Genomic DNA, 25523 nt, shown 5'->3' with positions numbered 1-25523 from the left:
CTACAAAGCAAGAGGTGAGAAGCTGAGGAGCCCTCCTGGTGAAGCACTCTCATATTCCAAGTGAGGATGGGTCCCAGGAACCAAAGGCCTCCTCTCCCAGAGTCTAAGCATTCCTTTCCCTACTGCCAAAGCTGTTCATTTTAGTGCATAATTGGAGCTCTGATTTTGATATGGCCAAAGGGTTTGCCACTCCTTCCCTCACTGTGTGTTAGTCACACAGGCGGGTCCAACTCTTTGGGACCCCGTGGACTGTAGCCCACCAGGTTTCTCTGACCATGGGATTCTCCAAGCAAGAATGCTGGATTGGATCACCATGCCCTCCTCTAGGGTATCTTCCTGACCCAGGAACAGAACCCAGGACTCCTGCGTCGCAGGCAGATTTTTTTATACTACTGAGCCACAAGTGAAACCTCACTACCTGGTGTGAACTCAGAAGTCAAAACTTAGATGGTTTACACTGTAAAAGCTTTGAAAGTTGTCCTACTGTAATGTTTCTGCAGCCATGAAATTAAAAGACACTTACTCCTTGGAAGGAAAGTTATGACCAACCTAGACAGCATATTAAAAAGCTGAGACGTTACTTTGCCAACAAAGGTCCGTCTAGTCAAGGCTGTGGTTTTTCCAGCAGTCATGTATGGATGTGAGAGTTGGACTGTGAAGAAGGCTGAGCGCCGAAGAACTGATGCGTTTGAACTGTAGTGTTGGAGAAGACTCTTGAGAGTCCCTTGGACTGCAAGGAGATGCAACCAGTCCATCCTAAAGGAGATCAGTCCTGGGTGTTCTTTGGAAGGACTGATGCTAAAGCTGAAACTCCAATACTTTAGCCACCTCATGTGAAGAGTTGACTCATTGGAAAAGACTCTGATGCTGGGAGGGATTGGGGGCAGGAGGAGAAGGGGACGACAGAGGATGAGTTGGCTGGATGGCATCACTGACTCGATGGACGTGAATTTGAGTGAACTCTGGGAGTTGGTGATGGACAGGGAGGCCTGGCGTGCTGCAATTCATGGGGTCACAAAGAGTCGGACACGACTGAACGACTGAACTGAAGTGAACTGAATGTTTCTTGATTCACGTTGCAGTAGAGAGAACTGGGGTGGGCGCACAGGCCGGAGACTGTAGGTACAGAAACCTGGGCCTCCAGGGGTAGGTAGAGGGTCGGGCAGATGCTGCACTCATCTGGACAGGCGGTCTCAGGGGCTGGCCTACTGGAGAACTACATTTCCCAGGAGCACTGGTGGCCTGGCGAGCGAGGCACGTGCCCTGAGAGGGCGCACTGACTCCAATCGCGCGGAAAACACGCCAGCCTGATTGGAGGTCGCTGTCACGGAGCATCCCGGGGCTCGGAGGACAGCGTGCGCGCGGAGGCCACCTTCTTTGTGACTCGCGGCGCCGCTGGGGCCCGCCCCCCGCGAGGCGGGGCCGGATCGCACTCCCGTGCGCCGCGCCCGTGGCGGGGGCGGGGGGTGGTGGTGGCGGCCGGTGCCTCCCGCGGGGGCGGGGCGGCGGGTTTCGCGTCGACACCGCCTTCCTGCTCCGCCCCGCGCCGGCCCGGCCCCCGCCCCTCCTTCCTGGAGCCGGAGCTGGAGAGGCGGCGGCAGCGGCGCTGGCGGCTGCTGCCGGGCAGGGGGGGCGGCGAGCGGCCCGCGCGACACGCGCCGGCCCGACCCTCTGCTGTGATCCGCGCGGCGCAGGGGGTCCGGCTCCCTGCGGCGGGATGTTCTCCCGGAGGAGCCACGGGGATGTGAAGAAGTCCACCCAGAAGGTGCTGGACCCCAAGAAGGACGTGCTGACCCGCCTGAAGCACCTGCGGGCGCTGCTGGGTGAGGCGCGGCGCGGCCGAGGGCGCGCTCCTGCCGGGATCGGGCGGGGGTCGTCGGGCTGCGATACCGGGCTGGGGGAGCAGACCCTCCGCGTGGGTCCCGGCGTCGTTCCCCGCGGGCTTGCCCGGCGTCCCCCTGAGTTGTAAACTTACCCCTCCTCCCCCGGGTGGCCTCGGAGCCGGGCTGCGGCGGGACGGTCCCCTCCCCAGCAAACCCTGGGGGTCGTCGCACGCACCCATCGAACTGTCATCTCCCCTCCCAGTTCTTAATTTTAATGTTTGAGTCCGAGACCCTAAGTGGTCCCAAGTGTGGTCCCAGCGCAGACTGAATTGAGCTGTCATCTCCGGCCCCCCACCCCCCACCCCCCGACCTGCCACTTTCAATTTTACTTTTTTTTGAGTCTGATCCCCCAGTAGACTGAGCCTCCGAATGGCCTCGGGATAAATTTAAGTGTCACCTCTCTTCCCATGGATCTGGCTGATTCGGTTTCTTTGTGTCCATGGTGTGAAGGGGGCTCCTCGTGTTTGCTGGGAGGGACGGGTGACTTTCCTGGGTTCCAGGAGGCTGCTTATGCTTTATTGTCAAGATGACCCTGACGGTTTTGTGGCTTCTTGCGTTTTTGTGAGCCCATTGGGTGGAGGAACTGCAGACCCCAGGGGGGCCTGCACTTGACCTGGGATGAAGCTCACCCCCGTGGGTGTCAAGTGTTCCCAAGGCCTCCCTTCACCTGCCACCTGTGATCTGTAGCCAGTTTGCTCCGCTGTTATTTGTTTTCTCTTCTGCCTCCTTTAGTTTTAATTTTTGTTTAGAATGTAAACACCTTTACTGTCTATACTTCTCTTAGAGTATTTGGGGGCTATGAAAAAGGTACTTTGTTTCTTCCAGATGTCTTTTCTTCTTGAAAGGAGCAAAATCGCCTGATTTAGGGCACAAAGTCTTGATGTGTCTGTCACTTGAGGAAAGAGAGCATAAGAGAATTCATTGTATGCGTGAGAATTTTAAATAAAGCTCTTGTTCATGAGATTAAAAGTTGCAAATGATTTCTATTTATACTGTGAAGTACCTCTAAGGAAGAAAAAGCCACACACCTAGTTTTGCCAAGTGAAGTTTTTCACATTCTCAGATTCCTTGAGATGCCACTGCCGGCTTGGTCAGTTTAGAATGAAATGTAAATTAGGTACTGTTAGAGGGATTAGCTTTCAAGATTTTTGAAAGTGAAATGCAGTCTTCTTGGTAAACTGAGCTTTCTACTTCCTGTACTGAAATACCAGGCACACACAGGTTGTATTGTGTGGGGCTCTTTAGTGACTGATTAACACCTACTGCAGGGACATTATTGATAATGGAGAGCAGAGCAAAGAGGTATTTTAAAGCAGTTTGATGCTTGGGGACTTACTCTGTGGTAGAGAACTTGAACTTGTGTTCAGTCCAAGCGTACAGGATTAAGTTGGCTACATTTTGCAAAGGCAGAATCCATTAAACCTAGATGTTGGGTTTCTTAAAGACACATAGTACCTTGTTACCGTTCTGAGAAAGTAATTAATTTTCAAGGCCCTGTGGTTTCACTTGAAAGTGTCTGATTTTGAGGAACTTTGTTTTGTCCTTTCATTGAGACATCTGACCTCAGTTTTGTATCCTGGAGGGGCTCTTTCATATTCCTTATGTATACTGTTGTTGTTGTTGTTGTTGTGGATTGGCTTGGTGTACTTCGTTTATTACTGTAGTCTTTATTTGTAGGGACTAGATTTTTGTGCACATGTCTGAGGCATTCTGATTCATACTGTTTAGTGTAAACTCTTGCCTACAACTGTGGGTTTAAAGGCTTTAAAGACAAATAGTACAGCAATGTGGTAGTCCCACTACATCACATACCCTATTGATTTGCTACTTTATGGAAAAGTCTACTTAGAAAAAAAGACCTTCTGATCTAAAAGCTAGGACTTAGCCAAGATCAAGAAACTATTTGAATCAGGATTGACATCCATACACCCAGGTGGCTCAGTGGTAAAGGATCTGCCTGCCAATGCGGGAGACACAAGAGATGCAGGTTTGATCCCTGGGTTGGGAAGATCCCCTGGAGCAGGAAATGGCAACCCACTCCAGTTTTCTTGCCTGGAAAATCCCATGGACAGAGGATCCTGGCGAGGTACAGTCTTTGGGTTTGCAAAGAGTCAGACACAACTGAACACACACGCACATGTATGCAAGATAGATTAACTAATAAGGACCTACTGTATAGCCCAGGCAACTCTACTCGGTACACTGTAATGTCCTATATGGGAAAAGAATTTTAAAAGTGGATATATGTATATGTATAGCTGATTCAGTTTGCTGTACAGCAGAAACTAACGCAACATTGTAAATCAACTATACTCCAATAAAATGAAAAATTAAAAAAAAATAGAAAAAGACCAGATTTGTGTTTACCAGAGGCAGGATGTGGGGTTGGGGGGAGCCGGGGGAGGGGGGAGATAATTGAATGAATGCAGTCAGAAAGTACGAACTTCCCGTAATAAAATAAATAAGTACTAGGAATGTAACGTACAATGTGGTGAATGTCGTTAACACTCCTGTATGTTATATATGAAAGTTGTTAAAAGAGTAAGTCTTAGGAATTCTCATCAGAAGAAAGAACATTTTTCCTATTTCATTACTTTTTATCTCTCTGAGATGATGGGTGTTCACTGAACTTTCTGTGATAATCATTTTGTGGTCTATGTAAGTCAAATCATTATGTTGTACACCTTAAACTTACACAGTGCTGTAAGTCAGTTATGTCTCAATAAACCAGCAGGAAACAAAATAGATATATTTGCAAAGAAAAAATCATTTGAAGGAAATGAATCAAAATTATTGTTGTATTTTTATCTGTATATGTAGATAATGCTCTTGCTTTTCACATATTTTCAAGTGATAAGACCACATTAGTTTTTAAATACAAAGTCGATACTGCTGACTGGGATCTGTAGCCTGCGGCTGCACGACCTTGGGCCAGTTCCTCAGCCCGTCTGTGAAGCTCAGTTTCTTCACTCTGTGAAGTGGGTGTGGTAATGTCTGCCTCGTAAAGGTGATTGTGAGTGTTCTGTAAGGGCTGCTTCAGCTCCGAGTAGACATTTTACAGTTTCCTCTCTCGTCACTTCTTTCCTGTCATTAATAGGCTAGGACGAGCCTTTTGATAGGCTGTCCCTTCTCCTTTCTCGTTTCAGTAATTGTGATTGATCCTTTCCCTCTTCATAAAAGGTAGTCTGTATTTAAGACAACTGGCTGAGAAAGTTACAGTTAGCTGTGAAGAGGAGCGTATTTATTCCTATCACGGCAGTGACTCCAGTTAGAACTTAACGTAGCTACTTTGACTTGGCTGTATATCGTAGATTGGCCTGATATTATTAACTTTATATTAAAGGATGGGGGAGAACTGAGACCAGGAGGGGCTTGTTGGGGGCCAAACCAGGCATTGAATGTTGTGAATGTATTATCTAAGTTGGAGGAAGAACAAAGAGCTCTTTGATTCCTAACTCCCAGGTCTCCTTACGTTGCTGAAATTATCCTCAGGAAAGAAAATAAGTAAACAAAACAAAACTAAAATACTGTGTATTGCTCTCTTGCTGCTGCAGAGATTCCGTGCCTAATAACAAGTTGAGTGCCTACTATTAAATAGGGTTTAGGCATGGCATTGATGTGGCAAGAACAATAGATACAAAATATTTACTAGTAAGCATATAATGTGTTATGTAATTAGATAGTGGCTTATATGGTGGACTCCATTATAGGATTTCAAGGTGCAGAAAAGATCATTAATAACAAAGATGGGGGGACTTCCCTTGTGGTCTAGTGGTGAAGACTCCGCATTTCCAATGTGGCTGGGGTTCCATTCCTGCTTGGGGAACTAAGATCCCATATGCTGAGTAATGTGGCAAAAAAAAACCTCCAAAACACTACTAAGACCAAAGATGGGGCATCTTGAAGGAGGTTTTACTCATACCAGGACCTAAAGAATGACTAAAGATTAGACTCACTTATATGTGAGCCATAGGTGTAATTTAAACTGCTCTGGTAGCCACATCTAAAAAGCTAAAAAAAGAGGCAGGTGAGGAACTTCCCTTGTGGTCCAGTGGCTAAGACTCCACACACCCTGTGCAGGGACCCTGGGTTCGATCCCCGGTCAGGGAACTAGATCCCACATGCTGTAACCAAAGACTCAGTGCAGTCAAATAAATAAATAAATGAATAAAATAAATATTAAAAAATAAAAATATTACAGAAAGAAACAGGTGACATTAATTTTAGTAATACCTTTTATTTAACCTTATACATCTCTTTCGTCGTGTTCTTGCCTGGAGCATCCCAGGGACGGGGGAGCCTGGTGGGCTGCCGTCTGTGGGGTTGCACAGAGTCGGACACGACTGAAGTGACTTAGCAGCAGCAGCAGCAGCAGCAGTCCAAGTAAAATGTTCAGTTTTTCTGTTATCTTCACATAGCACGTCTTGGAAGTCGTGCACGTACTGTTCACGTGCAGCATGTCTCCGGTCAGACGGGCCGCATTTCCAGTGCTGCGGAGCCACTTGTGGCCAGCATGGCCTGCTGGGCAGAGCAGGGTTAGATTTAGGGAAAGTCAAGGGTTGGGGAGAAGGCAATGGCAACCCACTTCAGTACTCTTGCCTGGAGAATCCCATGGGCGGAGGAGCCTGGTAGGCAGCAGTCCATGGGGTCGCTAAGAGTCGGACACGACTGAAGCGACTTAGCAGCAGCAGCAAGGGTGGGGAGGGCTTTTCCAGCCGAGAAGGGGAGGAGCTGGTGGTGGAGATGCACCTGGGAGATGATGCATGAGAGCAAAGAACCTCGGACACGGAGGACTCGGTGCTGGAACCCTGGCCCTGAGAGCGTCTGCAGTGTCAGAGCAGTGGCTGGAGTGGCGTATAGGCCAGGGGTGAGGCAGGACGGGGAGGTGGACTAGGAGGTCATGGAGGAGACGAGGAGGGGTAGCCTGACCAGGTAGAAGCTGAGGCAATTCACAAGGGGTTGGAAGCTTCAGTTTTATCCTGCAGGTGAGAGGGTGCCCTTGGAGAATTCTTAGCAGGTCACATGATAAGATTTGAGAACTGCCTCCCTGCCAGCAGGGCCAGGATAGAACTGGGCTGGTGGGAGGGCAGGGAGACCTTGGGAAGGTAGGCAATGGAGGAGCTGACGGGTGACAACTGGAGAGGAGGGTGGAGTCATGAAGGACCCCAAGGCAGAAACCAGTGATTCTAGATTCAAGGGTGGTTTGCAGAAGCTGGACGAGGAGTGATGAATCTGAAGGAGAAGAGGTTTGGGGTCAGGGGCCACAGCCCAGTCAACTCTAGTGACCCCAAGGTTCAGACCAAATAATTTGGAACTAGAGAGGAGAGAATAGCTGCTCGCCGATGCTCTTTATGCCCATAGAACACAATCGAATATTTTGATGCTTCCTTCTGTGCATCTGTTGCTTTAAGTAGGGACAAGTTCACTTATTCACATGTTGTAAATGTTGCCTTTTAAACTTCCTGTTAGCTTTTACCTGTGTCTTGTTCCTTTTATTTTTATTAATGACAGGTATTTGTTGAGACTATCCTCTGGTGATTAAATAGTTTCCTTTCTGGCAACCCACTCCAGTATTCTTGCCTGGAGAATCCCATGGACGGAGGAGCTTGGTGGGCTACAGTCCACGGGTCGCAAAGAGTCGGACACGACTGAGCGACTTCACTTTCACTTTCACTTCTTCATCAATCCTTTTTTCCTTTTTTTTTTTTACTTTTTCTTTCTCGGGTGTAAATACTACTACTCTAAACATCTTGGGAAATGGCTTTTTCTGCATTTTGCATTGTTTCCTTGGAATAGATTCACTGAAGTCAGGTTGCTGGGTTGAGCGTGTTTATGCCTTGATTCACTGTGCTCTCCTCAGTGTTGTTCATGTGCTCTCTGGCAGCAAGGGTGAAACAGTCAAATCCTCTGTAATCTGACCAGCAGTAAACACCTTGTTGGGAGAAGGAAGTGGAAACCCACTCCAGTATTCTTGCCTGGAGAATTCCGTGGACGGAGGAGCCTGGCGGGCTGCTGTCCCTAGGGTCGCACAGAGTCGAGCTCGACTGAAGTGACTTGGCAGCAGCAGCGGCAGCAAACACCTTGTTAGAATTTGATCACTGATGTTAGGTAGTGGGGGTGCCACGGATAGAGCCAGAGGGGTTGGGAGGAGACCCTAGCTAATAACAGCACAAGGTGAGTTTGGTGTGATATGTGTTGAGTTTGAGTGGAGAGGAGGAGATGGTTGGATGGCCTCACCGACACGATGGACATGAGTTTGAGCAAGGTCCGGGAGTTGGTGATGGATAGGGAAGCCTGGTGTGCTGCAGTCCATGGGTCGCAAAGAGTTGGACACGACTGAGTGACTGAACTGAACTGTATTGAGTTTGAGAAAAAGGCGAGATCCAAATGGGACCATCGGGGAAATTGTTAGACGTGGGGTCTGGAGCTTAATGAGGGCTTAGGAGGCTGTGACATGGTTGTTTATCAGCGTCATGATCTCATTGGGTTGTCCCCCAATTTCTGATGATGTTGGTGTCCCCACCCCCAACCTGAAAATGGGGAAACTGAGGCTCCCAGAGGTGGACTCCTGCCCATAAGGAGCAGGGCTGGGAGTCATAGGATGGTACAGCTCATGTCGTGCTTTTGCTAGTTATCCTGACTCAAAAGCATATTTACATACCAGGGAATATATTTCCCCACCAGAATGAATGTTAACACGTAAACCAAAGCCCCTCAGTCTTCGCGTGTCTCCCAGACATGTTGCTTTGAGTTTCGATGCCCTCTTCCTCGTCTGTTTTTACCGTATTGTTCTAGGCAGACCTTGAAGCCGTATTTGATATGAACATAACAGAAGATGAAAAGACTCCTCCTGTGTTTTCGTGTTTGCTGGCCTTTCCGTGTCCTTGGCAGCCATCACAGGTGGTAAAATATTTCCTTGTGGACATTAGTGCCACATGGACACTCTGCAGCCAGCATGAAGCTGGGGCATATAACTCCAGGCCCTTCAGGCAGTCTTGGGATGGCTTCTCTCCGGTGACCTTGTTTGAAGCCAAGTGATTTTGCCCTAATGCTCCCTTTCTTCATTTTTCATCAGTTGCTCATATACCTGTAACTTCTGGAGTATGAAATGAACTTTGAACACATATATGTCACACAGATACCCCACCCCTGCTCCTCAGGCTGGAGATTCTCTGATGTGAGAGAGGTGGACTTAGGATGAAAGTCTGACAGCTCAGATGTTTTCTTTGAGATAACTGAAAAAGGCTGCCTTTGACCTTTTATTCTGGGAAGAGGGGTAATTGGTAGGTCCAGAGTATTTTGGATAAAACCTTTTATAATTTTTATTTTGCCTTTGACCTTTTATTCTGGGAAGAGGGGTAATTGGTAGGTCCAGAGTATTTTAATGAAAACTTTTATAATTTTTATTTTGCTTGTAAATGTTTTATTTGCTGATAGACATACATAACTTCTACTAGTTGTTTAGCGTACTAATCTTTAGTCTCCAAACTAAGTACCAGAGAGAAAACTGTAGAGGACTGCTTATTGTGTTTAAAAAATTGACTTTCAAAATAGCAAATTGATTCATTTCAAAGTTTAAGATTATCTTTAAAAGAAGCAATATGTTACTCTACTGTAAAATTAAGCATAATGAAAGTATAAATGTAGTAAGCCACTGTCTTGTTTTTGGGTTTTTAAAAAAATTTGGTTTCCCATACTTTTTTTGAGTGTGTGTGCGTGGATGTGTGTGTGTGTCTGCTTGGCAGGGCTCTGTCTTTAGAGATTAATAAGGTACAAGCACGGAATTTGCAGTTTGCTAGGGGAGACAGACAAGTAAATGGCTGCATTTCCACGAGAGTGTTGCTGCCTGAGTAGGGTGCATGGAAATGTATGGGGGGCTGCAGGTGAAGAGGAGGCACTTCAGAAAGCCCCTTGGAGAGCCCGGCAGTGCTTCCTGAGGGCAGGCGGGGCTGAGGTGGGTCTGGAATTGTGAATGCAGAAGTTTCCCATGTGGGCGTGTTGGGGGTGAGGAGACTGCGGAAAAGAGGAGCTGGTGCAGAGGTGATGGCATGGCCACCCCGTGGCTGAGTGCACAGGTTTTCACCCTATGCTGTGGGTGGATGTTGGGAATCCAGGCAGGAGTTTTAAACAGGGGAGGAGCCAAATCCAGTGTCTTACCCCCGTGAATGGTCCAGGAGCCCCAGTCTCCCTGAGGCCCTGGTACCTTCACAGAAAAAGCAGAAGCCATGGTCCGAGAGGTCCCTGCACCACCGTGTCACCCCGCAACCGGTTCCTGCTTCTTCCGAGCGGCCTCAGACAGAGAGGAGCCCCTGTGTCAAGCCTGTTCTGACCCACCCTCTCGATCCCACAGCAGATCACAACTTTCACCTTTTTAGCCCCTTTCTCTCTACTATTTCTTCAATTTTGCTCTTTTATTATTTCCTTCTCCTACATGTACATAAACTCAAATTCTCCCAGGTCTTAAAAAATGTAAAAATCATATCTACACACGCACACACTGACCCATCCATCCTTGATCTGGAATTTCCCAGTCTCTTCCTGGCATATGAATGTGTGCTCTCCCCATGGCAAGGCCCAGAAATAGGACTCAAGCTGGCCAGAGCGAAAAACCAGGGTGTTCTGCGCTCCTACAGCTGAGAAGCTCGGGGTGGGGATGGTGCACACAGGATCCATGGACTCTCTTCACTCTCCATCTCTCCGCTCTGCTTCCTTCTCACGGTGAATTCAATTAAGGCAGGTGCTCTCCCCGTGGAGGGAAAGGCAGCGCAGGCTACATCCTCTAGGATTGTAATCTCAAAGGAGAGGAGCTCTCCCCCTCCAGGCATCCATGTTTTCTCACTGGTATAGTGACAGGAACTGAAGGTGTCTTACTCCTTTTTCTCTGCCATGTATCTTCACAAAATAAACACTGTAATCGGAGAGGCTTTGTTTTTGTTCATTGTGGGGGATGGGGATGATCTCATAAATGCAGTTTATCTTATGTAATTGAATGCTTGGCCAGAAGGGGGAAATGTATATGTATGTAAATCGGTTCAGTTCCGTTCAGTCGCTCAGTTGTGTCCGATACTTTGCGACCCCATGGACTGCAGCACACCAGGCCTCCCCATCCATCACCAACTCCCAGAGTTTACCCACTCATGTCCATTGAGTCAGTGATGCCATCCAACCATCTCATCCTCTGTCGTCCTCTTCTCCTCCCGCCTTCAATCTATCCCAGCATCAGGGTCTTTTCAAATGAGTCAGTTCTTCGGATCAGGTGGCCAAAGTCTTGGAGTTTCAGCTTCAACATCAGTCCTTCCAATGAATATTCAGGACTGATTTCCTTTAGGATGGACTATATATAAAAATTCATATGTGTAAATATGTATAAATATGATGTATATATATATAAATAAATGGGGACAGTTTAAGTGGTATGGATGCTGCCTGCCCTTCCTGAGCGGTGGCGTGAGGAGGATGCGGCTGTGGCTGTGGACCCAGAGGTCCTCTTTCCTTCGTGTCCCTCACTGTGGGAGCACCTTCCCTGATGGGTGTGGCTCCTGTGTTTAAGGGTGATCGGGATTTTCTCCATTTTTACCTTTCAGATAGGGCTTCCCTGGTGGCTCAGAGGTTAAAGCGTCTGCCTCCAATGCGGGAGACCCAGGTTCAATCCCTGGGTCAGGAAGATTCCCCTGGAGAAGGAAATGGCAACCCACTCCAGTATTCTTGCCTGGAGAATCCCATGGACTGAGGAGCCTGCTGGGCTGCAGTCCACGGGGTCACAAAGAGTCGGACAGGATTGAGTGACTTTACTTACTTACTAACCTTTCAGATGACTTCACACCACCTGAGACGTTACTTGACTGTATTGATATCTCATATTTGTGTAGCTCTTCACACTTCTGCAAAATATTTCCTCATTTGATCAAATTGCGGCCTCAAGCAACTGGTTTATAAAGGAATTTTCCTTCTAGATCCTTAGTAGAGCCTTCTTTCTTCGTTCTGAATCTTGCTCTGAGGGCTTTAACTTTGATTTTTTAGAAAAGAGATGTTTCATAACCACTTCATGTCTTTTATGTTGTTTCTGAAACTGAGACCACATCTGAAAGACACAGAACACTATTTTAAAAGTAATTGTCATCTATAACAGTAAATGTGTACTTTGATTTTGCTTTTGCAGTTGCAGTTTAGTTAAAAAGAAGACAACCCTTTTGAAAAAGATAAGGATATTGTCTTCTGTTTAACTTTCAGCGATGGCATGTATTTGCTGAGGCTCAACCGTACTTTCAAGGACACAGCAGGTACCAGGACCTTGGCTTGTGCCAGCCGTGGGAGCCGTAAGAGGCTGTGCTCAGATCAGCTCCACTGCAGGGCCCCACTGACTGATGCTGCCCTTGGACCCACCTCCACTGGGTAGCCAGAGCCGGGCTCCTCCTGGGCTTCCTCCAACCAGTTACTGAGCACATGGGCTGCTCACGTGGTCATTCCTTGGAGACCCAGACGCCTGGGCCAGCAGCCCCTTAGACCTCTCAGCCCCCCTTCCTCCCCTCGTCTGGGCAGGGCTCAGTCCGCCCTTCCCAGGTCCTCCTCTTTGTCCTTCACAGCATCTCCCTCAATCAACCTCCTGCGCGAACAGTCCTGTTTTGATATCCATTTCCCAGAGAACCCAGATGAATACCCGGTCCCTTCTAGAAGACGTCGGCCATCCCGTCCCGCAGAATTCTTCCAGGAGCCGACAGAGTCACGTCACATCTTCACACAAAGTACCTTCACCCCTCTTCCCTGAAATGCTCTTTCCTCAGAATTCCCACAGCTCTTTGTGTCTTCCATTGGCATTTGTAGCCTTTGGTTTTATATTCTGCTCCTCTGTGTTCTGCCTGGTCTCACTCACTAAATGATACTGATGCTAAATAACACTAAGAACACTAACAGCTTTTTGTACATCTTGATTCCTTTTGGTGACATGCTTCCATATTTGTAATAATAACAAGTAGCATTTAATTGGCACTTTTCTGTGCCAAGGACCACCAGAAATACTTTACATGTACTTTTAATTCTCTACCCTGTGGGGTGGGGAATATCATTATCTCTGTCTTCCTGATAAAACCCAGAGAAATTAAGAACATTGCCCAACATTGCCCAGCTAGTGAATGGTAGCATCAGGATTGAACCCAGGCAGCTGGCTCCAGAATCCCGTGTTATTTTTTATCCAGCACCAGCCATGTGCCAGGCATTATACCCAGCCCTGGGCATGCCTGAGCTTGCATTCAGAAAAACCAAAAATGCAATTTCCACGTACCCAGATCTGAGTCTGTGGGAGAGGAACAGCCATCGATACGGATGTTCAGAAACATTTCTAAGAGCTTTCTTGTCCCAGACAGAGATTGTTTTCACTAGCCAGAAGTTCCCATCAATAAAGTAATAATTCATGGGACTGCCCTGGCAGATGGGTGGTAAAGACTCCATGCTTCTGCTGCAGGGGCACAGGTTCAATCCCTGGCCGTGGAACTAAGATCCAGCATACTGTCTGGCATGGCCAAAAAATGAGTTGAGACCATGAATTAAGTTCTCCTGAAAGAAACCTCTCTCCTTCTGTGTGTGCGAACAGACCCATTCCTGGGTCCCCAGGGGAATGTTATTGTTGTTCAGTTGTTCAGTCATGTCCGACTCTTTGTGACCCCATGGATTGTGGCCCACCAGGTTCCTCTGTCCATGGAATTTCCCAGGCAAGAAGACAGGAGTGGGTTCCTATTTCCTTCTCCAGGGGATCTTCCCGACCCAGGGATCGACCTGCGTCTCTTGCATTGCAGGCAGATTCTTTACCTGGAGGGAGCCACGTCCAGCACATGTGGCCGGTCCTTCCTTGCCGTAGCAGTGGGTCATGATGAAGAGATGGGCCGGGACCACCGTGGCCAGTGAGGCAGGAATGCTTGACTGCCCTGGGCCATGAGATTGGACCACACAGCAGCCCGAGCTTGTGACAGCGTGGAATGCACTTGCTATATCACCCTGAATTCTTGGAAGAGTCAGAGAGTAGGTACCTTAGGAAGTGCCCCGATATGGACAAGAAACGGAGACTAACCAGTGGCTGGAAATGAATGAACACAGGAAAACATTGATGGGTCAATGCAGTGTTAATTTATCTCATGAATGGTGGTGAAAGGCAGCAGATGGACTGGGTGTCATGTACCTGCTAAATTAGGACCCTGTTTGTGCTCTAGGTTGTGTTAGTTTTTCTTTTTTAAAAAACTTGAGCCATTAAAAAAAGTTTTGTTTTGGCCATGCTGCATAGCTTACAAGATCCTAGTTCCCTGAGCAGGGATCGAACCCAGGCCCACAGGAGCGGAAGCCCACATCTTAACCACTAGGCCACCAGGGAACTCCCTCTAGGTTGTGTTTCTTAGTGGAAAGGCCTGAGGGAGTCTTGGTCTTCAGCTCAGTGATAATTGAAGAGATATGTGGTTTCTACGACCTGGTGTTGCTGCTGAATCGAAGGGGAATCTGCTCCACAGTTGGTGATGAGCCATGGATTGAGCAAAAGTTAACGTGTGCTGAGGCTATCCCATCCAAGTGAGTCTGACTGTGATTGGAGATCTCATCACCTTTTTGCATTCAGGGGCGTCACACCATTGTTTGTTCCTGTGCAGCACAAGCTATCAAAAGGCTGGACAGAGATCATTTCCTCCTGCCCGACTGTATCATTTTTCAGCCCTTTGAGGTGAATGACGATAAGAGAAGCAGCTTTCCCTAAAGACAGCAGAAAAGTCCTCTAGACCTGAATCATCACTAGGCATTTATGTACAAAAAGTTTATCTGTTCTTACAGAAGAGGTCTATTCACAACGTTGGGCAGAGAAAGGTGAAATTATTTTCTGTTTTTAGTGCAGTTTCGTCCTGGTAAAGATACTACTTTTCTGTATTGCTTGGGTCTTGAATGTTCTTCAGGCTTGAAGAGTCAGACCCATTTGGAGGAAATTATGGTCGATATCATGTCTGCTGTGCTTTTCTTTTTTACGATAAATAATCAGACGTTGAAAAAAAATCTCTGAAACACTCTGGCAGCTTTTTTGTTTGTTTCTGAAATGAGTAATAGTTTTGTAGTTTTTTTCTGGTTGTAAAATCTTACATACTCATTTGACTTACGTGAATAAGCAAAAAATCATTTAAGTGTGAAAAAGCTCTTCACATTCTTCAGTCCCCGGATAACCAGTGTTAAAATTTTGGTAGGCGTGTTTTTGTGCTTGCTGTTGCTGATATGTGATCTCTATGTGTTGCGCCTGCACACAGAAACGCAGGTTTACACGAGTAGTCATTATGCACGGGCTGACACTCTGTTTCTGATCTGACATGCCTTGGACATTTTTCATATCAGTAAGTGAAGACTTACCTGATACTTACATGGCCCTGTTCTGTCCCATGGGACTCACACAGCAAATTACCCACCACCCATTTCAGGTTGGGAGTCCAGGAGCTCTCTGCTGTCAGCAGACCCAGGCTGGTGGGAGAAGGGTGGCTGCCTTTGGTTTCTCATACGAGGGACGAGAGACAGGCCTGACAGTATCCTGGCTGATGATGGGGCAGAGGACGGCGGGGCGAGTTTCTGGAAGTAAAGAGAACCCCCTGCGAAAGGCTGTCTCAGTCTCTGCTGAATTAATTTCACAGAAAGGCCACCCTTTTAACCTGTCTTGGAGTGAAGGTCATTCCCCTTGCAAGCTGGCTCTGGTGTCCTAAATATACCAGCTTCTGGGTTCTCTTTGGAGTTTAGTAACTATTTGCTTCCAGGCTTTCTACCAATTCTCTCTTATGTACTTCAAAAAAGTGGTGTTTCCAGGTGTACTTCCCTGCACTTCCTCCATCATTTTCTGTTAATGTTAGGCTCACTCAGGTAAGCAGTGAAGGAGAGCTGGACTGCCTGCCTGGGTTCCAGTCCTGGTGGGGACCTGACCCCGCTGACCCTCCCCTGCCTACTTCCCAGGGCTGATGGAGGTTTGAGTTAATATATACAAATCCCTTTTGTAAGCCATTATTATGCTTATTAATAATGATTGTTTGACATAAGTAAGATGCCTCTCTCTGCCCTCATCACCTCTCTTCTGCCTCCTTAGTTGTTAGAAGTGAGCTGGAGCTGTTCCCATTTAGCTCCCATTTTATTTATTTTTATCTCTGACTCTTTCCCTCCTGAGTGAATCTGACTGTAATATAGGCCAATTCATATCAAGAAAAGTGTAGCGCATTATTATGTATAAAATAGATAACTAATGAGAACCTACTATATAGTCAGGGAACTCAACTGAATATTCTGTGGTGACCTAAATGGGAAGGAAATGCGAGAAAGAGGGGTTGTATGTATACGTATAGCTGATAACACTTTGCTGTACAGCAGAAGCTAACACAACATTGTAAAGAAACTATATTCTGATTTTAAAGAAAGAGAAAAGTAGAAACAGTTATGCGTTGCCTTAAAAAAATCAGATGAAACTTGCTTCCTACAAAAGAAGAGATATATGAAAATGTATAAACTATTATGTATAAATTAAACTAGAAGGATATATTGTACAGCACAGGGAATGTGCCAATATTTTATAATAAACATGAAGTATAGTCTTTAAAAATTGTGAATCACTATATTGTACACCTGTAACTTATTGTATATCAACTATACTTCATAAAAAATGAGTGTATATAAAACACATTAGGTTTAAACATTAGAGTTCATTGGTGTATATATTTTGTTTTATTGTGTTGGCACTTGATATCTGTTAATAATAAAGTTTTAGAAGCCTGCATTTGAGAGAGATGTGTCAGAAATGTTTAAAAATAACTCTACTTTTAAAAACTTTAGCTCTAGGTACATGGAATATATCTTTATCAGAATCACTTTTACATGGGGACTATCAATCTAGAGTAACGGAGTTTTAACATCTTTTCGACCTCTAGAATTTTGCTTTCTTCATCTATCTTACCATATAGGTATAAAGAAATGAAAATAAGACACCTTAGGAAATGAAGTGGGTGAATATAGCTTTTACAACCTTTCAGTTATACTAGGATTTGTTTCTACTGTCAGAATCTGCAAAGATGTTTTTGGATACAGGCAACAGAAAACCCAAGTGTAAGCATAAACGAAGAAGAATTTTTTTTCTCCTTTAAAAATCGGCCCCAAAGCATGTGACCGCAAGCCAGCTGGCACGGCGGCTCAGCGATGTGACCGTCCACAGGCTCCCCCTCCCTGCTCTGCCCTTCCTAGTGTCCTCCTCCATGTGGCAGGTCTGTCCTCTGAGTGGCAAAGTGCAGCTCAGGCATCGCGCCCGGACAGAACGTCCAGAGAAGCACTTGCGCTTTGTGTCCCTTTATGAACCGTGACCCTTTCCTGGCATCTCCACCAGAATTCTTCCCAGTGCTTGTAGGGTCACAGGCTTGAGCCTAAACTCATGGTTGGTGGGGGGCAAGGGGGGCTGTTCCCACTGTAATCGACTCCGCAGCATCGGGTCACCCACCCCTGCCCCAAGAGTACACAGTTTTGTGGGGTGGATGGTCCCTGAACAAATGGGTCTGTTAGGAAGACAAGGGTCTGCCATGGGCTTGACTGGACGTGGGGGGCCAGAGGGAAAACCGGAGTGCCTGCTCCAGGCCACTCTAGCTTTCAGTTTAAATTCTACTGAGAAGATCTATGGAAATAGTCCATTATGATACAAATTTGAATATATGTCTGTTTTCAGGGGAAATTTCTTAAAAATTTAAAACAGCCCAACATAGCTATAATAATGTGTCATAATAACAAAACCATCAGCAGAGCGAAAGTGAGAGTTTGAGTTTTCGTTTCAATTTCTGCAAAGAGGAATATGTAGTTTAGGTCCCTGCGTGCTTCCAGAAGTATCAGTGTTACGTCTGTGTTCTAGGCTCTTCCTTCTGCTGGGCTTGGCTCGTGGTGCTTGGGCACTGGGTTACTAGCACAACAGCTGTTGGCCCTGAGACATCTGAGAACTGGGTGAGCGGTGTGGAGCCCCTTGCGGGGGGTGCTTGAGTGGGTGGGTTTAAAGTGCTTGTTTTGTTATACATGTACAAACCATTCTTTCATGTATGTGCATGTGTGCTAAGTTGCTTCAGTCGTGTCCGACTCTTTGCGACCCCGTGGACTGTAGCCCGCCAGGCTCCTCTGTCCATAGGATTCTCTAGGCAAGAATACTGGAGTGGGTTGCCATGCCCCTCCTCCAGGGAGTGGGGTTTCCATGCCCCTCCCAACCCAGGGATTGAACCTGAGCGTCCTGCCTTGGCAGGTGGATTCTTTACCAGTGAGCCACCTGGGAAGCCTTCTTTCACATATACTCAGTACTTTAACAAGTATTTGGTATCTGTCACATGGCTGTGCACAAATAAATACTTTCAGTTGAATTAAGGGTGAAACTGAGACTGGGGTTTTATTGAATGCGTATGATTGGGAAGGGTGGGGTGATTAAAAAGATGGACAGTGGATGCTCTGTGGTGACCTAAATGGAGAGGAAATCTTAAAAAAAAAGGGGGGGGGGATATTTGTTTACGTAGAGCCGACTCACTTTGCGGTACAGTGGAAACTAACACAACATTGCAAAGCAACTATACTCCAATAAAAATTCAAAAAATAAGGATGGACTGTGGAAGCCAAATTGGATCAACAAAGAAGTGAAGACTTCAGAGGGATTATTGATCAGGGTGGTGGGGTCATTAGCTTCAAGGGCCCAGGCAGGTTGAAGAGCTGTCGGAATTAGGGTTTCAGAAGGAGCGAGCAGGAGTGGTAAGGGATGGAGGTTGGAAGGGTGCCGGGGCGGCAGAGGGAGTAGAGGATATCCTCCGTGGAGACATGAAGTGGGGCATCACCTGTGTGAGTGTGGAGATCAGCGCTGAATGTGGGGACAAAGACAGTGAGCCAGACCCTAAAATCTTCCGGAGAGTGTGCGAGGGGCAGTGGGAGGTAGCTTGTGCAGCCCCTGGGACTGAAGCCCTCCACCTGCTGTGTACCTGAGCATCTCTGTGCACACAAGGGTTTTGTATTTGCATATAATCAGTCCAAGGACATTTTTTTAGGTCTGCATATACATAGCTGCATTTTCAGATGTGAATTTCTCTTAGATGGTAATGATGATGGGAAAAGTGTTGAGTTACCGCTGAAGCACAGTCGGCAGGCCTGCTCTCTTATAACTGATTCCCTCCTGAGTCTTGAAAAGACTTCATTATGAGGACTTTGTGTCCTCCCTAGGTGAGTTCCAGGTCGGTTACCTGCCCTTGGCATGGTCCTGCACACTCAGGAGGTTCTAAACTCTCCCAGCTGGTGTCAGGAGAGGGCGTCCCTGCCTGCCCAGACTGTGCTAGTGTTGCCGAAACTTTTCTGTGGAAGGTGGTTTGTATCATGGGGGAACCCCTGTTATCTGAACCCATTTTTTCTGCTTTTCATTCTTGGACAAGGAGACAGTGTGTGGTCCTTGGGGGCGGCTCTTCATGGGCTCACCACAGCCTGTGACACTTCTTGGTAGTGAGTTTCTTTTTCTTTCACCATCAACGTTTCTATAACAACCAAGACAACCCATCCCAAATCTCAGGCTTAGAGACCTTACGGCAGCAAGTGCCTGTTTTATTCCCTCACCTGTCTGCATTGCTGCATGGTTCTGCCCTGGCTGCAGGTTGCTCTGCTCCAGTTTTCTCATTTCTTTTTTGTTTAAATCTTAATTGATTTGCAATGTTGTGTGAGTTTTGGGTGTACAGCAAAGTGAATCAGTTATATGTATGTATCTACTCTTTTTAGATTCTTCCCATGTAGGTCATTAACAGAATATTGAGTAGAGTTCCCCATGCTATATAGTAAGTCCTTCTTAGTTATCCATTTTATCTATAGTACTGTGTATATGTGTACCGCAACCTCCCTGGACCAGATACTACCTGAGGCTCTGCAGCCACTGCTGAATCAGACTCCTGATGACTGGTGGTCCACAGCAGGTCGGGTGCTCAGCCCGAATCAGTGTGGGTGGGAGTTTTCTAAAGGTGTGGGTGGAGCGCGGGAATAATTTGTGGCATTTTTTAGAGAGAGAGGGAGGGAGGATGGAGACCTAGGCAGCTGTGAAAAGGCTGAAACCACTAGGCTCTCATTAGCCCTATGTAAGGGCACATTACTCACGATGTTCATCCCGGTCGGTGTTTTCTGTCTCGTGTCTGACTTGTTCTCATTGTTCCTGAATTATGTTTTATGAAGTCGCCACATCCACCCTGAGTTTTTTACTCAGTCCCCTTCCCTCTCACCAGTGTGTGATGTTGAGCATCGTATTTGGGTGCCAGCATCTAGGGAATGTGAGTGAATGACACCATCTGCATCCACACGCAGCCATGTGGGCAGCGCTGGGGTGGCTCTGAGCCCTGGGGCGGGTGGGGGAGGGAGGGCTGGAGGATCGGGGGTCACTCCCTACTTGGGAGGAGCTGTTCTGAGCCCGTACTCCCTCTTTGACAGCGTCCACCAGGGCCCCTGAGTCTGAGAAGAGTGTTCCCTCTTCCCTTGGTACTTCCGGGTGTGCTGAAGCTGGTTTTAGTGATCTGGGTTATAGTGATCAGATCCTAAAAGAAGTAGGATTGCTACTGAAAAGGACCATATGTAGGAGGAAGTAGAGGGACAGCCCCCCTGGCTTTGGAGCGTCTGCTGCTGAACTGGGATGAAGTGCTGTCCCTTATCAAAGTTCTCATTAAGTGGTTGAGTTTCATGAGTCATTGAGTTTTATGACTTCACAGATGTAGCTGGGTTGTTCCTGGCTAGTTCGGTGGCCTTTGCCTGGAGCTAGGTAATTGTAAGACAACTAACATTTATTTAAATAATGCTGACTCTGCGTTTAGAGGCACCTTACCTGTCTGTGTTCATTTTATCACACAGGAACTATTGTTGGCCCCCATTTCTCAGGTGAGGAATTTGAGGAACAGCGTGTTTAAATAACTTGTCCAGGTCCTGTGGCTTTTGTACATGAAACCAGGCGGCCTGCTCCGAAGGTTTTTGCACTCCAGCTTTGCTACTGTCTTCCAGCTAAATGTAGGGAAATAACTGTCAGCAGGAGGCTTAGCTGGACAGGGGAGGGTAGCTTTTGGTGTGGAATACAGATTATTTTTTCAGATATAATGGGAATATAATAGACACCGTTCATTGGCTGTTGGATGGTGGTCAAGGAGAATGAGAAATTAAAGGAGGTTTCTTTACAAATCCCGGAATGACCCCCAGCTCTGTGAAGCTGTCTGCTGGTTGCTCCTCTGTGGTCAGTGTGAATGCACTTGCCTGGGCTTTGTGAGGTCAACAAGGCCACATGCTAGTGTCCGTGTTGGACATACCAGGACTTCCCCTCTTTCCCGCTTCCTTACTGGCCCCACAAGGCGGTGGGAAGGTTGCTAAGGTCCCTCCCGGGGAGCCAAGCGGTGCCCATTCTCAGGCCCACGCTCTCCCCGCAAGTCTTAGGGTCTTCTCTCCCTCCTGCTTCTCTCCATCTGTTCCCCTGCATAGCCCTTCCCCAAGGAGATGACATTTCTCTATGTTCCTGATCCGATTTCTGGGTTTGACTTATTCCCACGTGTGTCTGAGGCTTTTGTGCAGCTCATGTTCGGGCTGGAGCCCCAGATGGGAGTCTTCCCCACATTTCTGACTGGCCTGGTACCTTGGGCAGGTTACAGACGATCCTGAATCTGAAAGGTTTTTTTTTTTTTTGCTTGACCACACCTCCCTCATCTCCCTCATGGGGTTGTTGTTGTTGTTCAGTCACTAAGTGGTGTCCCACCCTTTGTGACCCCATGGACTGCAGCATGCCAGGCTTCCCTGTCCTTTACCATCTCCTAGGGTTTGCTCAAACTCTGGTCCCTTGAGTTGATGATGCCATCCTACCATCTCATCCTCTGTCTCCCTCTTTTCCTCCTGCCCTCAATCTTTCTCAGCATCAGAGTGTTTTCCCAATGAGTCGACTCTTTGTATCAGGTGGCCAGAGTATTGGGGCTTCAGCTTCAGCATCAGTCCTTCCAATGAATATTCAGGGTTGATTTCCTTTAGGATTGGCTGGTTTGATCTCCTTGCTGTCTGGGGGACTCTCAAGAGTCTTCTCCAGCACCTGCAGTTCAAAAGGATCAATTCTTCGATGCTCAGCCTTCTTTATGATCCAACTCTTACATCCATATATGACTACTGGAAAAACCATAGCTTTGATTATATGGACTTTTGTTGGCAAAGTGATGTCTGATTTTTACTATGCTGTCTAGGTTTGTTGTAGCTTTTCTTCCAAGGAGCAAGCACAGGGTTAGGGTGGTTAAGGTCAAATATAGTATATCCATGAAAGTGTCTTTTAAAGAGTAAATATACAGTATTATTAGTAGTTCCAACCTTCCCATTTGGCCTTCACTCCCTGCTTTGAGGCCCAGCCTGGATTTTGGTCCCGTCATTTCCGTTACTTGATTGTGTCCCTGTTTCTGGGGGCCCCTGCACCTTATTCTGTTCAAATTTCCTAGCACTTGGCACAGGCCTAGTTTGCAGGGGGAGGGGCCCAGTCGTGTTTGAATGAGCAGGTGAAGAGCATCTTTCTAAAGGAAGTTTATGGTCATTCTTTATTTCCTGAACAGTCCTCTTATTATAATATCTATGCATCTTGAAGTTAAAAAGCAGACTGTCCTGGTGGTCCAGTGGCTAAGAGTCTGCTCTCCCAGTGCAGGGGACCCGGATTGACTCCCTGGTCAGGGAACTAAATCCCACATGCCACAACTGAGGTTCCTGTGTGCCCCAGCTAAGACCTGGTACAGCCAAATAAATTTTAAAAATTATTAAAAAAACAAAAGGCAGCTCTGTGATCCTCTCTGTGTGCCCTGCTACTGGGCACTAACTCCCCATGCCTGAGGCCACCTTCTCCAAGAGCTGTGCTTTCTAAATAGTCATCTCATGAGTCTTGTGTTTTATAAAAAGAATAAGACAGCTAAGGGAATCAATCATTCTAAATTTTGAAGACTAGAGATTAAAAAAAGATGTGGTGTCAATTATCTTGTTCATTGGACAAATACATGTTGAGTACCTGTCGGGCACCCCGCTCTGTTCCTGGGTCTGGGAATACAGTGGTAACCAAATCCCAGGCGGATGGCATTCCTGCCTGCCTGAGGCTTCCATCCTAGTGGAGTGGAATAAGGGAAGAAAGGAATGAAAGAGTCTTGACTGATGAGGTGTGCCATGGGGAGGGATCAAGTGAGGGGGACTCCTGGACCTCCGAGGAGTCCTCACCGGGGTAAACAAAGTGCGTAGTTACAGATGTTATGCTGTTGGTTTCGCTGTGTGCGGAGTGACCTTGAGGGCATCACAGTGTCTTGTGAGGATGTCAAGCTCCATCCGGCCGCCCCTCATCAACAGAACAGGCAGGGAGTGGTAGGGAGGAGGTGCCTGGGCTCTGGCTTCTGAAGGGTGTTCCTATCTGCGTGAGGCCCTCAGCTTTGACAAGGAGCCGCTGTGCTCAGGTCACTGACCCTGGCATGTTTCTGAAGGACCAGGGGAACCCAGGGAAGATGGAATCTTGGTGGCCCACAACTTCTCTGTGCGTCTTGTGGCTTTGGTCCACTCACGGCTAGCCGCCCACCAGACTCCATGCCAGAGAAGGCGGGTGACCCGTGGCCCACAGGGACCCCTGAGGTTTCGCTGCAGAGGTTGAGCACGGCCTTAGCTCTGAAGGATGGGAAGGAATGAGCTGGACGAAGATCGGGGGTGGGGAACACGTGTGGGAGGCTCGGGAGATGGAAAGAAGCTGCGGCGGCCAGAGTGCAGGGCAGCATGGAGAGTGTGGTGTTGGGTAGACTTGCCCTGGAGCAGAGGAAAGGCTATGGAGTAGTGGTAAAGGGTTTGGATTTTATTTTCAGTGCTACTGATTTGGTTTATTCCGTTATCCTGTTGACTGCAGCGTGGAGAGGGGACCGCGGAGGGGAAGCAGGGAGGCAGGGACCCCTGGGTAGGTATGGGGGCACAGTGCCCAGTGGGATGGTGGAGGACCCAGCACCCTGGAGGCGGGCTGGGAACCAGGATGGGGATTGAGTTTCCACTCAAGCAGCTGCGGAAAGAGCAGAAGGTGAGGGGAGAAACCTCTGGACTCTCCCTGGAGCCGGCAGTGGACCGTGAGAGCTGAGGCTGCAGAGCGGGAGGGACCTCCGCAGAGGGGTGACGTTTCCGTCCTGATAACCCAAGGGTCAGGCCGCCTCTTTCGTGTTGGCATGAGATCTGATGGCTTACACGTTGTGGTCACTGCCCCGTGATTGTGTATTAGAGGCTGTTTGTCTCATTTAGTGCATTCAAGAAAATATTGAGCTAAATGTTTGTGTCCCCTGCTGAGACCACCTGGGGGTCTGTGAGGTGGGCGGTGTCTCTAATAGAGGAGACAGATCATTCCGTCAGAATTGAGCCCGGGGTTGCACCAGGAAATGGAGTGCAGTGTGACACAGTCTGTGACCAGGAGGAAGAAGGGTGGTGGGCTGTAAAGCAGAGGCCTGACCTGGCCTGGGGGCTGGGGAGGGTTCAGAGGCCCTCTGAGCAGTTGGTGTTGGAGTAAACGTTGAACAAAGCCCTTGGAACTGGCACACTCGAGGAAGGCACTGGAGAACTCCACAGCAAGGCTGTGTCACTCATGAGAACGGTAATGCTCGTGTGGATTAAGGATCCTGGTGTCATTACTTGCTGGCACGCAGGTAAACTTGTTAGTTACCGGCAACTTGCACTGCTCTGTGCTCCCTGTGATTTTCGGACAAGAAAGGGAATATGAACTTGGCCGTTCCTATGATATTTCCAACTTTAGGTACATTGTTTCAAAGAACCAGTTCAGATTTTTCCATGAAAGGCGCTATGTAGTTATCAGAGGGAAACAGCTCTTTAGATTCAGCAGTGTGAATGTTAACTTTATAGAATGCAGAAGTGGCAGTGGATGTGTTTTCACATATTCACAGACTTAAGACCCCAAAGCTGATCCGACTCTGTTATAGATTGAATAGCAACATTTTTTTTTTCCGCTTGAGTAATCTTGTCGAATTTTAAGAATGCCCAAAGAGCTAACACCTTGTCAGGACACTGCTGGAAAGGCACAAACAACCTTGTTTTCTGAGGAACCTGTGCAGAGGTGTGTTGACAGTGGGTGACTTTTCTGACCTGAGCCAAAAGGGACGCTGGCTGTATTGTTGGCTTGGCCCCTGCAGGGGCCAGGGTGGGGTGGCGGGGACATATTTCTGGGCTGAATTCCTTGCACATCCAGTCGATCTACCTGCAGCACTGGTTTATCAACATTAAACACATGGGAGACACATGGATGGAATGATGCTAGGAACACAGGACCCACTGTGTCCATGCAGGGGCCAGGTGGGTCACGTAGAAGCTGGAGGGTTGCAGTGACCAGTGGCCCAGGTGGATGTGGGCAGGTTGGGAGGGCCTGATGTGGGAGCTGGAGGGAGGGAGGAGAGACTGGGCCTTTGGGCGCTCCAGGCAGAGTTAGACTCATCCTTCTTTACGTGTGCTAAGTCACTCAGTTGTGTCTGACTCTGCCACCCCATGGACTGTAGCCTGCCAGGATCCTCTGTCCATGGGATTCTCCAGGCAAGAATGCTGGAGTGGGTTGCCATTTCCTACTGTAGGGGATCTTCCTGACCCAAGGATTGACCTGAGTCTCTT

The 25523-nt window shown here is 47.7% G+C and overlaps 1 protein-coding gene and 1 non-coding gene across 6 annotated transcripts in view; both read left to right on the top strand.

Moving 5' to 3' along the window:
• The first annotated feature begins 1717 nt into the window (after positions 1–1717).
• RALGAPA2 (Ral GTPase activating protein catalytic subunit alpha 2) overlaps positions 1718–25523 on the top strand; it is a 270985-nt gene continuing 247179 nt past the window's right edge. For all 5 annotated transcript variants that reach the window (XM_052650406.1, XM_052650407.1, XM_052650409.1 and 2 more), the window contains exon 1: positions 1718–1823. In XM_052650406.1, coding sequence (XP_052506366.1) covers positions 1718–1823 — 106 coding nt within the window. The remainder of the gene's footprint in view (positions 1824–25523) is intronic.
• TRNAW-CCA (transfer RNA tryptophan (anticodon CCA)) lies at positions 11476–11548 on the top strand. Its single transcript has one exon. It is a non-coding gene; the product is annotated as a tRNA-Trp (tRNA).

The sequence above is a fragment of the Budorcas taxicolor genome, chromosome 13 (assembly GCF_023091745.1).
Source record: "Budorcas taxicolor isolate Tak-1 chromosome 13, Takin1.1, whole genome shotgun sequence".
NCBI classification, from domain to species: domain Eukaryota; kingdom Metazoa; phylum Chordata; class Mammalia; order Artiodactyla; family Bovidae; genus Budorcas; species Budorcas taxicolor.
This window is presented reverse-complemented; position numbering and strand designations above follow the sequence as displayed.